At 41.9% G+C, this 15,783-nt stretch overlaps 1 protein-coding gene across 1 annotated transcript in view; it reads right to left on the bottom strand.

Moving 5' to 3' along the window:
* Positions 1–15,783, bottom strand: part of LOC6542807 (protein FAM122A) — a 51,699-nt gene that overhangs the window by 33,727 nt on the left and 2,189 nt on the right. The window contains 2 exon segments of the mRNA XM_026983539.1: positions 6,503–7,062; positions 7,064–7,285. Coding sequence (XP_026839340.1) covers positions 6,503–7,062; positions 7,064–7,285 — 782 coding nt within the window.

Below are 15,783 nucleotides of genomic sequence, written 5' to 3'. Positions count from 1 at the left end.
GAATTACAGAATCTCATGGTAACTATCACACTTGCAAAAATTAACATAGGAAGTCCAAGCATTTTGGACCATGCAGATTTGGAGAATGCAGATTGGAGGCAGATTTCCCGCGAATTCGGCCCCTTGGTCAAGGATTACCTTTTTGGGTATCCCTAATTGACTGAAGAATTTTTTGAATGCTTTAGTGACATTTACGGAGTTGTTATTAGGCAGTGGAAATGCCTGGGCGAATCTGGAGAACTTGTCTATAATCGTCAGGTTATAGTTTTTGTTGACCGTGTAGATATCCGTATGCAAGATATCTAATGGTCCGTTCGGGATTTCGGGCATTTTGTAAGTTGGTTTCTGTGGGTGCCTGTCATACTTGAGAGTAAGGCAGGTCTCGCAGGACCGAATCGCCTGTGTAATGAGGCAATTTAACACGGGATTTGCTGTGGGGTGCAATGTGAAGTTCCTGCGTTTCCTTATTAATCTGTGTTATTATATCAATTGAGGCAGATTTTGTCTCGAGTTTCAGGTTCTCGATATCGATATTTTCCTTATGCTTGGTGAGAAAGTCTATGCCAAGAAGCCCGTTGAAATATGGGTGGAATTTGAAGAGTAAGAGGGTTACATCGCCCTGCTCTCCAAATTCCTTTGGCATAGGCAAAATTGTTGCCGTTCTCAATGTATAACTGTCCATGACAGTGGTTATTCTGATGTCCTGGTCAAGTCTCCGAGTTAATTGTTGTGAAATTATGTCTGGGTCGATGAAGGAGTATGAGGAACCGGTCTCGATAAGAAATTTAAGGCGTTTAGGTGGGTCGAATAAGGTCAAAGTTATGTAGGGGAGGGCAGAGCCATGCGTTTTGTTACTCAGGTAGCCGACTTGTCGGTCGAGGCTCCTGGTTGAAAATTTACGCTGTCGTCGATGTTATTAAAATTGGCTGGAGCCCTTTGGGGGGGTCCGTTGCGCCGGTCCGGGTTGTTTTATCTCGGGACAGGTGGTTCTCCCCTGAAATTATTATTTTGGTTGTTGTTGTCGTCGCTACGGAGTTCTTCCTGTCGGAAGGAGTTATTTCTCCGGTTGTCCTGTCTGTAATTATTTTGGGAATAGTTGCGGTTTCGCTCGAAGCGTCCGCCTGATCTGTTTTGAAACGACCTATTGCGGTCGAAGTTGTTGTTGTAATTGTTACTAGACCTGTTCTGCCTCTGATATATGATACTTTTTTCAATTTGGCACCATTCGTGGGCCTGTTCTATGGTCGACGGGTTTCTAGTCCGGATGACCGTCTTGAGTGGGTTGCGGAGGCCAACTAAAAAGGCATTTAGATATATTCCGACATCGGCGGTCAGTGCCAACAACTCACTCCTGAGTCGAGTGACTTCACCGAATAGTCTCCCGAAGGGGAGTCCGTCGGGTTGGTTTTGAAATTCCGCAATCAGTATCGGTTCCGTTTTCTTGCATGCGTACATGCGCTTCAGGTTGTCCCTGATACTGTCCCATTTGAGCTTGGTATCTAGCATGTTCAAGGTTTCGTCTGCCTTCCCTACTATTTTATTTCTTAGAGTACGTAGTAATAATCGACCGTATGGCGTTTGGTCGGTTCCTCTAATTAACATAATCCCTTCTTCTACGCTCACTATGAATTTTTGAAGGGTCCCCGGGGCCCCGTCGAAAGTCGGCAATTGCTTTACGAATGCCAGAATATCCTGTGGGTTCAGTGTCATAATATATTTATCGAGGTATTCATGGAGGTATTCATCAGAGTACTAGCATGTTAATTGCATGGGGTGACGGGCTCGTAGTCCTGGAACCCCCGGACGCGTTTCCCGAATCCATGATTATGACCTCTTCTTCCCTTATCTCGGGTAGACTACTACTGCTTCTAAGGCCTAGCCTAGACTTTGTCTTATCCACAATTGTCTTTTTGGACATTTGCAAGTTAGATTGTTTGAACATTTTTTTCTTTTACTCTCTAAGTTTTCCAGAAATTCTTAGGATATAGGGGTGAGTATGTGTATAAATTTTTAAGAATTGGTAAAATGTATATATGTGAAATATTGAGAATATGGGTATGTTATATAATGTTGTATATGTTATATATGTTATAATAAATGTTGCGAATTGGCAAAAATATATAAGTAAAATTTTGAAAAATAAGGGTATATCAGTGTAATAAAATACTTAAAATTGGTAAAAAAATATATATATGAAATATTGAGAATCCGTGGGACTTTTATATATAATTTTAGGTCTTCAAATTATAAATATAGGTAAAATATTTAAAATATATATTTGTGATATACAAATGTAGGGTATATTTCTAGGGAAGGGTATTTTTCTATATATATATATATATATTTTTTTTTTAATTTCCTTTTCTTTAATTTTTATTTGTCGATTTGCTTGTACTTATCGTTAGTAGAATGTGGGATGTGGAGTGGAATATGTATCGGTTTGATCCTAACAGATTCGTTGATATTATTAATTTGTGTCTATATCATCAAGAAAATGTAACTTTTAAAGCCGCCGGGCCAAGTGGTTTCAATACAATGCTTATTTTAAGTGTTTTCCAGTGTACATTGTGCAGCCATAAGATTTGATTATTTGTATATTTTTTCTTTTATGATCCGATGCGCAAAAGTATCCGACTCCGCGGCGGTCGTCTTGTCGATTTTACTGAGTACAGTTTATGTTGTTATGCGACACCGTCTACAATGTAGCGGCCGGAAGCTGCGGCGTGCATGCAAGTATGTACGCCCACATAAACAAACTCAAGTGGCCTCCCTACGAACTGCTGTCGGTGCCGGTTTCCCCTTATATACACCGCACTTATATACACATATGCATTAATTATGTTAAGTTGTGGCACATTGGTTTCGTTATGTTTTCCCTTTTTTTTCAGTGTGGCTATATTCAGATATTTATGCACGATGCAAGAGCGGCTATCAGCGATTGATGCCGCCTAAATATGTTTGCATAATTTTTTTTTTGTGTAATATGCAAAATTATTTATTTTTTTTATTGCGGCACATATTAGGCGTTTACATATTTTAATTGCGCGATGCATTATGTAGCGGCAATCAGCGATTGATTGCTGCTAAAAATATGTTTAGTTCGGTAGTACGAAATTTTAATTGTAATTTTTGGAGTTTAATAGTATATTCGTTTCATTGCATATTTAGTGTTTACATATTTTAATGCGCGATGAATTAGCGGCGATCAGCGATTGATGGCTGCCTAAATATGTATATATATATATTTTATTTTTTTTTATGGTATTCAGTTTTTTCCCTAATTGCTTAATTTCTTTTTGTTTTCTTTGTTCCACCGTATATTAGCGTCTATATATTTTAATGCGCGATGCATTAACGGTCTTCAGCGATTGATTAATATATATTTACTAATATGCTTTTAGATTTGCGTGTGTAATGCACAATTGTTAGTGCCGTTTATTTTGCTTCCGCACACCGTTATTTGTTGATTTTGCATAGTTGCTCTTGTGTATAAAGGTATTTATGTATGTTTTGGAGTCGGTTTCTTTTTCTTTTAACCGCACGGAATTTACAATTCGTTTGGGTGCACTGCATTATTTTTAATTTCGTTTCTTTTCTTGTTTTATATTTGCACTCACTTATTGAAGTCACTTGGCCGGCTGCTTACCTGCATTACAGTATAATAATTATTAATATTCCGGTGATTTTCATATCTGTCTTCTTTTGGATGCTCTGGATATCCTTTAGGTTTCTTTTCCGGCTGCGCTAGTTAAGTCGTGCGAGTGTTGAATGTATAATTGAATGTAATAATTTGAAATCCGTCCGGGTTGATTGTTCCGTATATAGGTTGCTGTTCTGGGAGGTTTCAGGGGAGGTGAAGGCATAACTGTGCCGTCACCGATAACTCAGGCACCGTTTTCCCTGTCGTCGGTTCGTTTGGCGCCATTTTGGAAGCAAAATGCGCGGTTATGGTTTGTGCAGATCGAAGCGCAATTTCAATGCAGCCGCATTTCTTCAGATAGCACGGGCTACTACCATTTAATCAGTGCTTTGGATGCTGATATAATGACTTAAGTATCTGATTTTCTGGAGCAACCCTCGGAAGTCAACAAATACGAGCACCTGAAGGAGATTATCATCAAGCGATTTACGGAATCACCGGACAGACAGTTGCAGCGCGCTTTACTGGAGCTTGACCTTAGGGACAAGAAGCCCTCGCAGCTCCTTCGGCAAACGACAACTCTTGCTGATGGTCGCGCGTCTGCAGACGCCTTGCGAGTCCGCTGAGAGAGCCTGCTACCGCAGCACGTTCAACGGGGCTTGAAGCTCCTACGCTCCTGGATGCGCAAACTGCACTCGCTGACAATCTCATGGAAGAGGAATCGGGTTCTTTTGTCATGGCTGTTGGGTCCTCCTCGGCACAATTCAGAGGCCACACCCGCGAATACGCGCCGGCAGCTGGCACAAGTGTCATGGACGACTTGAATCGCGACATCGCTGCCATCAAGGCCTCTTTAACTCTTCTGCAGAACATGCAGCCTCCCAGCCATTCTCGCCCAGCCGATCGCAACAAGCAGCAACTCCGAGCACCACGTGTCTGCTTTTATCATGCCAAATTCGGATCTAATGCACAAAAATGCTCCTCGCCCTGTGCCTGGGTGTCACAGCAGGGAAACTAAAAAAGCTGTCATCTGTTCAGGCGACTGGTGACAGCTGATCTCCAAGCACTCGCCCCTCAAAGGAGTACCGACTTCACATAATCGATCGTAATACCAACGTAAAATTCCTTATCGATTCCGGATCAGTCATCTCACTCATACCTGGTTCGATAATCAAGGGAATGCATCGTCGCAAAGACGACTTCAAACTCTACGCGGCCAACACGTCAATAATTGATACCTACGGCACGCTAAATCTAACTTTTGGTCTCAACCTACGGCGTAAGTTCACCTGATCGTTCGTCTTTGCGAACTTCCAATCAGCAATCATCGGAGCAGATTTCCTCACGCACAACGCCTCATCCTCGACCTCAAGGGTAAACGCCTTATAGATCCCTCAAAAGCTGTTTCGACCAAAGGAGAAGTTGAAGAAGCAAAACTCTACAACGTTTCTACAATCAGCGTGCAAAGTTCCAGTGGAATAGATCGCACGTATTCCAATCTTCTTCGTCGCTTTGTTCATAATGAGGTTGCGCATTACATTCAAACAACTCGCCCACCTGTTTTTGACAAGCCAAGACGGCTTACAGGCAAAAAATTAAAAGCGGCACGCCGGGATTTCGATCTATTACTCCAGCAAGGAGTGATTCGTCCCTCCAGCAGCCAATAGGCCAGTCCTATTCATTTGGTCCCCAAGAAGAGCATCGAATGGCGCACTACTGGTGATTATCGCAAACTTAATGCTTCCACTATTCCAGATCGCTACCCGATTCCCCATGGGGAAGACATTCTTCAACGTCTGCATGGATGCTCGGTTTTCTCCACAATCGATTTGGTGCGTGCCTCCCACCAGATCCCAGTCGCGCCAGATGATATTCCGAAAATAGCAGTCACTACACCGTTCGGCTTTTTCGAGTTCGTCGGCATGCCACCCGGACTGCGCAATGCAGCGCAAACCTTCCAGCGCCACATGGACAACCTGCTTCGTGGCATTCTTAGGGTGCTATATGGACGACATCATCGTGTTCTCCACAACGCATGAGAAGCGTTTGAGGCGCCTCCAGACAATCTTTGAGATTTTGCAGAGGAACCAACTCCAAATTAACCCTCAAAAGTGCCAATTTGGTAAAAGTGAGGTAATTTTCTTAGGGTTCCAAGTCAACGCGAGCGGATTCAAGCCCCCTGTTGAGAGCACGCATGCAATCAACAATTTTCCCAAGCCTCAAACTATCATGGAATTGCGCAGCTCAGGCTCAAATCCCGCTCACAGACTACCTAAAAGGCGCAACCAAAAATGACTAGCGCGAAATAGCCTGCGGAGAATGCATTCCGGGCCTGCAAGCAAGGAATTTTACGTGCCGTGCGCTCTTCGTTCCTTTCCCATCCATCGGCTCACCTCGCCCTTAATACGGACGCCTCCTATAAAGCGATCGGTGCTGCTCTCGAACAACTAGTCGGCAAACGTTTGGCGTCTTATCGGGGTTTTCTCGCGGAAACTATCTCCGGCAGAGCAAGGCTACAGCACGTATGATCGCGAGCTCCTGGCTATTTTCGCTGGTATCATCCATTTTAAGCACATTCTAGAGGGTCGTCCATTCATCATCCAAACCGACCATAAACCACTACAATACGCTTTCAGGCAGAAAGCAAGCACAGCATCACCTCGACAACTCCGCCAATTGGATTTTATCTCCCAATTCTTAACGGAGATAGTGTACAATCCCGGGGAAAACAACGCAGTGACAGACGCCCTCTCACGCATCAACACCATAAGCATGCCGTCTAGCTTCAGTGCTCAAGCGATATTCGAGGCCCAAGAAACAGGCTTCCTCGAACCACATCCCTTGTTCTACAAGTTGTTCTACAAGTTTTCTTCACAGGCGGAGGAGAGTACATGCTCAAATTGCTGCCCGGAGTGGGATTATCGTCCAACTCAAATTTTCTTTTCACGGGTCCCAGCTGAGATGGCCTCATGGCAATGGGAGACATCGACCTCCTGGTGGCAAACGTGCGTCTCGTGGGCAACGGGGAGTATGGTAGTCTCATGCCCGCGCGATTGTTTGTGGGACTGGGACTGGAACAGCTGGTAGTGCCGGTGGGTGGCAGGCTGACCTGCAGGGGATTGGAGAACTCGTCCGATTTGCACAACCAGTTCTCGGCCACCAGCGTCAGGTCCTCCCAGCTCTGCGAGATTTGTATTTCCCGATGAACTTCCCGCTCATGGTTCACCTCCCGGCTGTTCAGGTCTGCGCATTCCTCCTGCCTCAGCTGGGAAACCCGCGGAGTGAGGCAGAGGGTAGCTCCATTGGCTGCCGTGGTCAGTGGGCTATAGCTGGCCGAGTACCTTCTGGATCGAGGTGTGAATATATTGAAGACGGGAGCCGGGGAAACCTCCCTGGAATTGGGTTGGGATCGTATATGTACCACCGAAGCAATCGATGGATGGAGCATTCGGCATCTGGATATCCACCACCTGTTGGCTCTTCTTGGGCGTCTGTTCGTGCTCCCTGGCCGCCAGAGCAGCCGCTGCGGCTGTTCGTGTGGTCATCGGGGTCTTTCCCGATTTGCCCGCCGTCGGAGTCCGGATTATTGGCACACTAAGGCAGCGTTTGAGGGTCCTGGAGCTACCTAGACATCCCCCCAACCGCCTTCAGCAAGGATCACCGACTCAACTACGTCAACATATCAGTCGGGCTGCTCCTGCAGCGCATCACGCTAAACCACCTGTTTTCATTTGTAGGGACCTGAGATCTTGTACACACGTCTTCAAGCGAGTGGCATCTGTTAAAAAACCACTCGAGCCGCCTTACACGGGGCCTCATCGGGTAATACGCCGGGTTGATGACAAGTTCTACATCATCAGCATTCATGGACAAGAGAAGGCCATATCAGTCGACCTCCTCAAGCCTGCCTTCTTAGCTGAAGCTGACGCTTGCGAAGACCACCACGAGGATCCACCGCCTGTCCAACAGATTTCACAGTCACCTACGCCACCGAGCCCTGCACCTGCAGCTCCACAATTTATACCGTTACCTTCATCACCTGGCGAAGTCACTGGAGGGGGAGTAGATGTGGCGCCCAGACTAATGCCCAGTCTGGCAACACGACGTAAACAAGTACTAACGCCAAGACCTTTCCTGGAGGACGATATCTTCTGATATCGTCAGACTGGTCACTCTCGACTTCAGCCTTGCCGCGCAACAAGCTTACGGCATCAAATTAACTTTCCATTGTATCTCTTAATTAAATAAAGCGGTAATTACATAAGTTACCATAGGCTATGCAGAACAAACCGTTAACTTAAATAGGCATAACTTCATAAAGCATTTTTTAAGTAAAGATCCGCCATCGACAAAATAATACAGAATTTAACTTCTCGTTACAAAATGAGTTAAGGGAATTTAATGAATTCAGATTTGACCATTTAAACAACAAAGAGGAAATAGCCCTCACAAAGGATTTGCATGAGTTTAAAGATATTCAGTACAAGGAGGGTGAAAATTTGACCTTCACTAGAACAATAAAACATTCAATAACTACAAAATGTGAGGACCCAATATATAAAAGGCCTTATAAATACCCCCAAAGTTTCGATGAAGAAGTCGAAAAACAAATGAAAGACATTATGCGACAAGGCATCATAAGACAGTCCAAGTCTCCGTATTGCTCTCCTATTTGGGTAGTACCAAAAAAGAAGACGCATCGGGAAAGGCAATATTTCGCATAGTCATTGACTATCGCAACCTCAACGATATAACCGTTGACGACAAATACCCTATACCAGTAATGGATGAAATATTAGACAAGCTTGGTAATTGCCAATATTTCACTACCATTGACCTAGCAAAAGGTTTTCATCAAATACAAATGGATGAAAATTCCATAGCGAAGACATCCTCTTCCACTAAAAATGGCCATTTCGAATATACTTGGATGCCATTTGGATTAAAAAATTCACCTGCATCAGACCAAACCCAATAAAAACTAAACTTCCCTATACCAAAGAAATAAAATCATTTCTTGGTCATTGCGGATTTTACAGAAAATGTATTCCCAACTTCGGGAGCTTTATAACTTAGCTTTTGATAAACTAAAACTTTTAATAACGTCCGATCCAATACTCACACATCCTGACTTTAAAAAGCCTTTTTCATTAACTACTGACGCCACCAATTTTGCTGTAGGCGTGGTACTGTCGCAAAAGCATAAACCCATATGCTTTGCAAGTAGAACTCTAAACGAGCATGAACTTAATTATTCCGCAATAGAGAAAGAACTCCTTGCAGTCGTTTGGGCCACTAAATATTTCAGGTCCTATCTCTTTGGTAGAAAGTTTGAGATCTTAAGCGATCACAAGCCGTTAGTATGGCTCGATTCAATAAAGAATCCAAATATGAAACTTCAAAGGTGGAAAATCAGATTAAATGAGTTTGATCACCACATAATATATCTCTCAGGTAATGGAAAATCATGTAGTCGATGCTCTAGAGTAAAAATTGAAGAAAATCTCTTAGGAGAAACTTCCAGTGAAATCTCGTTACCAACACAAGCAGATGACAACCAATCTTATATTCTCGTAACGGAAAAACCAATAAATTACTATATAGGCAAATAGAATTTATTAAAGATAATAATAATAATACAGAAACACTAAAATACTTCCACAAAACAAAACTTAAAATTCATTATGAAGAAATGACGAATGCCGATGCCAAAGAATTAATAAAATAATATTTGTGCACAAAGAATAGCATAATTTACATTCACATCGAAACCAATTTCATTACATTTCAAAACGCCTACATAGAAATTGTCAATCCGAACAATATAACTAAAGGTATGAGAGCAACCACTTTCAAAGAAAAATATTACTACCCAGATTACCAAAAGTTAATACAGAAAATTATTAATGAATGCGAAGTATGTAACATGTGCAAAACAGAATATAGAGACACAAAACTCCACAAGTTTTCAATCCCAGAGAAAAATATGTTATCGATTTTTATTTAAACGACAATAAAACATTTTTGTCATGCATTGACATTTACTCCAAATACGCCGCCTTAATTGAAGTCAGCTCTAGAGACTGGATTAAGGCAAAAAGAGCTTTACTCAAAATCTTTAATGTCATAGGAAAACCGTCCGAAATAAAAGCCGATAAAGATTCTGCATTCATGTGTGCTGCATTACACTTATGGCTAAAGTCTGAAAATGTGATATAAATGTCACAACAAGAAAAAATGGAATTTCTGACATTGAAACGTTCCATAAAACTATCAACGAAAAGTTAAGAATCATAAATAGTATAATTAAATTCACAAAATTTGAAACTACTCTATGTCTATAATTATAAAACTAACATTTAAGCAGGAACACCCTTATCAATAGAATAGATAAGCTGAAGATTTTAGTTAAGAGTAAAACTACTAACCCTTTTAGGAAAACAGAGCAAATAAAACAAACAGATGACAAACATTACGAAGAAACTAATAGAGAAAGAAAAATTGATCATTACAAATCTAAATTCAAGAAACAAAAGAAAATTAATAAAAGTAAATATAATTCTAGCTGAACACCCGAAACCCAAATGGAACCTAATTAAACAGTTAATCCACAATACCCTTCATAATATTTTTTGTCCGAATCATCCGTGGTCAAAACCTAAAGTAAACTTTTAACGATTTAATTAAACAAGCTAAAGAATATAGCAGTATAGCCCCTATACAATATTTAACAGAAAAATTAGAAATTGAAATATTGAAGTACTAAATCATTTAAGCGCAATTTATGAAGGTTATCAAAGACTAGAAGTTTTAATATTAAATTTGCAACATTCTCGGAATACACTGAATACATAGAACTCGGTGTGCAACCTACAAGACTAGGCATTTTTTACTCCAAATTATTGAAACACGAATTTCATGTAAATTCTAAAATTGTTGAACAATAAAACTTCGACCTTGTTGAAATCAGATTGTAACGAAATACTTATTATTTCCCATATTCCTAGAGATATCATTAAAACAGCATGTTACGAGGACTGACTGGTTTGACAGCCCTTTTTAATAATTAATATCAAATTAGTACAAACGATATTGTATAATTCTTATTTAATTTATTAACGATTTTGTTTATTATACATACAGCATTAGTTAAGTGCGCTTAGAATGTAAGTGTCGCGAGAGACAGATTAGAACAAACGAAGAACGACTTACGACTGACTTGAAGAGTCCAAAGCAAAAGCGTAAGAAGCTGAGCATGCGCAAAAGCTCGTTAAAGAAGAAAGCGATAATAAAATAGTGAGATAATTGAAAGCTAATATGTGCAAGAAGTGACCGATTACAGTGGGCAAGAAAGATTATTTGAAAATGTGATTTACGTTAAAGTTTAAATTGGCAAAAGTATAAATGTTTTAGAGAAATTAAATAGATCGCTAGTTCTGCTCCCGACATGCTCCCCCCGTTGGAAGAGGCATCCTTTCAACCGAAGTGGTATCGACGGACAGAACAGCAATCTTGTTGACGGCTCTCTTGATTAGTCCAGTAGAAGTGCGTATTATGGCAACACGCACGCTTCCATCTTCGCCAGGAATGGTTTCTTCAATTCTTCCCAATCGCCATTGAAGTGGAGGAAGGTTGTCTTCTTTGATGACGACAATGTTGTTTGGCTCCAGATTTCGAACGACCTTGCACCACTTGCCACTCTCTTGAAGAAGAGAGAGGTAATTGGAGCTCCACTTTCGCCAAAAGTTTTGCTGAATTTGGCAGACGCGTTGCCATCGACCAAGACGATTAAGGTCCAAATGCGTGACGTCAGGCTCATCGAAGGTAGCAAAGGTTGACCCAATCAAAAAGTGACCAGGAGTCAAAACATCTAAGTCGCTAGGATTTTCTGTAATTGGACAGAGAGGTCGTGAGTTTAGCATAGCAGAGATTTCACAAACAAGAGTGCGCAGTTCATGAAAGGTCAGGATCGTTTTTCCAACGAATCGATAAAAATGAAATTTGGCCGATTTTACAGCCGCCTCCCATAATCCACCAAAGTGAGGAGAGCGAGGTGGGATAAAATGCCATTTTACACCGATTGAGGAAAGGGCGTTGTTGAAATCCTTGGTTTGCGGATCACTGAGGAAGAGTTGACGAAGTTCCTTGAGCTCATTCTTTGCACCAACAAAGTTTGTTGCGTTGTCTGACCAAATTGTATTTGGTTTTCCTCTGATACTAACGAATCGTTTAAGAGCAGCGATGAATGATGACGTAGAGAGGTCTTCAACCACTTCCAAATGTGTTGCCTTAGTGGTGAAGCAAACAAAAATTGAGATGTAGCATTTGGATGCAGGCCTGTTTCTCACTTCAGATTTGCAATAAAATGGGCCACAAAAATCGACTCCTGTGATGAGAAATGGGCGATTTGGCTGCACACGATCGGCTGGCAATGGAGCCATGATATGCTCGCACAACTTTGGCTTCAGACGAAAACATCGTACGCACTTGCTGACAATGGCTGCAACTGTTTTTCGTCCACCGATCGGCCAAAATCTTTGCCGAATCGTGGCAAGAAGACTTTGTGGTCCAGCGTGTAGGAACTTGTGATGGTAGAACAAAATCATTGATGAAGTCACGGCATGTCGTTTTGGAAGCAGTATGGGATGTCGCGCGTTGAAGTCCAAAAGTGAATTTTGCAGTCGACCGCCAACTCGATCTTTGAATCGAAGTTCCAAAAAGCGATGAATGTAAGCGAAGACTCGCTGCAGTTTGCCAAATGAGTTTTGATATTTGCAGCTAAACGATATATCAAGTTGATGAGCTGCAACTAAAACTTGACGACGACGTTCGGGAAGCTCTACTATAGGTGGCACGATTGCAGGCCAATTGTTTGACTCTGAGCGTAGAAAGGCAGGCCCTTCACACCATTGGCTCGATGTGACTAGCTCAAGAGGCGAACATCCACGAGATAATATGTCGGCTGGGTTCATCTGCGTTGGCACATGTCTCCATGTCATGTTTTTGGTATTATCTTGTATTTGAGCCACCCTGTTAGAAAAAAATATGTTGAAATTGGATGGGGCTTCACGAATCCAGGAGAGCGCTATAGTTGAATCCGACCAACAATAAAAGCTGCAAGAAAATGGAACGATTTTAGAGATGTTGTATATGAGGTCAGAAAGTAGGTGTGCTGCAGCCAATTCCAATTTAAAGGAGCAACTCTTGATTTAGCACAAAGTAAATGCGAAGTAATAGATCCTTGACTTTCTGAGCGAACATATATACAGGCACCATAAGCGGGTATGCTGGCATCGCAGAATCCATGTATTTCCAAAGACGCAGAAGGAAGCAAGACGAAACGAGGAAATTTGAGATATCTGGCAGTTGAGAATTGCGATTTATGCTCCAACCATGATGTATGAAGATTTAAAGGCAAGCTTTCATTCCAATTGAGCTTGTCTTTATGCAACAACTGCATGAATATTTTGAGTTTTGTAACTATGGGAGATATTAATCCAAGAGGATCATAAAATTTAGCGATGGTTGACAGGATGGATCTTTTTGTTGCTTTTTCGACAGCGAGATCTGTTGAGAAATTAAAGATCAAACGATCGCGACTTGGATCCCAAACAAGACCAAGAGTTTTTGTAATGTCAGTTCCGTCGTGAAACTGAAACAGCTTTTCTAAATCCTCTTCAGATTCGCCTTCGAGAGCGGCAGCTTCATTGGAATATCATTTTCTTATTGGGAAGTGACCACGTCGTAACAGCTCTTTGACCTGCATCCGAATTTGCGTTACTTCTTCAACAGAATCGCCTCCCGAAATTAAGTCATCTACATAAAAGTCTCGGCGAATGATATTTGCTGCAAGTGGTAGATCAGCCTCCTCGTCCTGAGCTAATTGCTGCATAGCTCGAATTGCTAAGAAAGCAGCCGGCTTAGTTCCGTAGGTCACCGTATCCAAAGTGTATACCTTGACCTCGTCATCAGGATTGTCGCGCCACAAAATGCACTGCAGATATTGAGCAGGATGTGTCATGCGGACACAACGGTACATCTTGCAAATATCGCCACACAAGGCAATCCTGAAAAATCGGAATCGAAGTAACGTGGTGAATAGCTTGGGTTGAATTGATGGTCCAGCCAAAAGAAGATCATTCAATGATTGGTTTGTGGTTGATTTTGCTGTCCCATCAAATACAACACGCAATTTTGTTGTTGTACTATCCGTTTTGCGAACGCAGTGATGTGGCAAATAGAATTGAGGCAAAGTATACTGCTTGTTAGAAAGCGACATGTGTTTCAAATCGAGGTATTCCTTAAGAAAGGCTGAGTATTGCAACTTTAAATCCAAGTCTTTAGCAAATTTGTTTTCGAGAGACTTAAGACGGCGTAATGCACGCTCATAAGAGTCTCCAAGAGAGTTCAAAGGAAATTTAGCTGGCAAACGAACTGAATATTGTCCAGAGCTGAGTCGAGAATATCCCTTTTGAAATAGCTGCTCACACAGCAAATCATCGTCCGATATGGAAGATGCAGATCCAACGCAATGATCTCTCTCCCAAAATCTTTTCAAAATGTTAGGTAAATCTTCAACTTCTGGAGAATGGGATGCTTCTAAGTTTGATACAGCCAATGCTGAAAGGCTTCTTGATGAGGGAGCAACAATTCCACCTACGATCCAACCGAGTCGTGTCTTTTGAAGATAGGGCAAATTTTCTGCAATTTTAATTTGGCCCGCGCAAAGTAATCCATAATATAGACCACCTCCAATTAAAAGGTCTATTCGTTGGCTTTTATTAAAAAATGGATCCGCAAGATGAATGTTCAGAGGAATATTCCAATCAGAAGATTTAATGTCAAAATGCGGATGATAGCCGGTGATTGTGTTTTGTACGGCAGCAGTAAGCGATGTGTGATACGATGAATCACGAGATTTAAGCTCAACGTCGATTGAACTATTTGATGAGAGAGAAGTTTCTCCAACTCCCGAAATCCGTATGCCAGTTCGATGGGATTTCAGCCGAAGTTGGTTGGCGAGGCGAGTGGTGATTAAATTTAGTTGAGCTGCATTATCTAATAGAGCTCGACAGGGAACAAAAACTCCAGAGCGATTTTTGAGATAAACTACAGCTGTGGCTAGCATCACGTATTCGGTCTGATTTTCATTTTTGGGCTTAGGTGATGCAATCGATGTAGATTTAGATACAAGAATAGAAGATGAATTGGGCTGAGAATCAAGAGGAGATTGCCTAACGACAGTGCTGGTGCTCAAATCCATGTGAAGCAATGAGTGGTGTTTGGATTGGCAATGCTTGCAATGCCCAGACTTGCACTGTTGTAAGCTGTGCCCTTTATGAAGGCAGTTTAGGCAAAGATGAAGACGCTTTGCCTCCTTGTAACGCATCGTTGGAATCAAATTCAAGAATTTAGGGCACTTAAATAAATTATGATCTTTGGCGTTGCACAATGGGCAAGAGGGGCCAGACGAAGAGATGAGGGCATTTCGATACGGTTTTAATTTTCCCACCTGAGCGCTGGATGTTTGGGTTACCACAGCGTTTTCCAAATTTTCCATCATTCGGCATCTCTTCTCTAAAAACGTTGACATCTCGGTCCATTTCGGAAGCTTGTACGTTGGCAAAGACTCTTCCCATTTTTCGCGTGTAGCTGGATCCAATTTTGAAGCGATGAGATGAATCAGCATTCCATCAGCAATTTCCTGCGATGATGCTATTGTGCTCAAAGCCCGTAAATGTGAATTAATTTTGTCGCTCAATTCACGAAGACTGCTTGCAGAACCTCTCTCAACACCTTTGAACCCAAAAATTGACCGTACGTGTGCCTGAAAGTGTAATAATTTGTTATCAAAACGTTTCAATAATAAATTCAATGCGATATCATAATTTTCACTTGTCAGCTCCAGGGATCGTATAGTGTCCAACGCAGCGCCATCTAAGCAAGATCTTAGATGCTGAAATTTCTCCACTTTGCTCAGATCCTCGAGTTTTCCAACTGCGTTCTTGAACATGGAGTAAAAATCTGGCCAATCCATGTAAGAACCGGAGAAACGCGGTAATTTGAATTCAGGGAGTCGAGAGCTGCTAGCTGAACACCGAAAAGTACTTTGATCCTCGATCACATTTCGAATTACCGTGGAA

This window comes from Drosophila erecta, unplaced genomic scaffold (assembly GCF_003286155.1).
Source record: "Drosophila erecta strain 14021-0224.00,06,07 unplaced genomic scaffold, DereRS2 tig00000307-arrow-arrow-pilon, whole genome shotgun sequence".
NCBI classification, from domain to species: Eukaryota; Metazoa; Arthropoda; class Insecta; order Diptera; family Drosophilidae; genus Drosophila; species Drosophila erecta.
The sequence above is the reverse complement of the archived record's forward strand: the minus strand, read 5'-3'. Positions and strand labels throughout refer to the sequence as shown.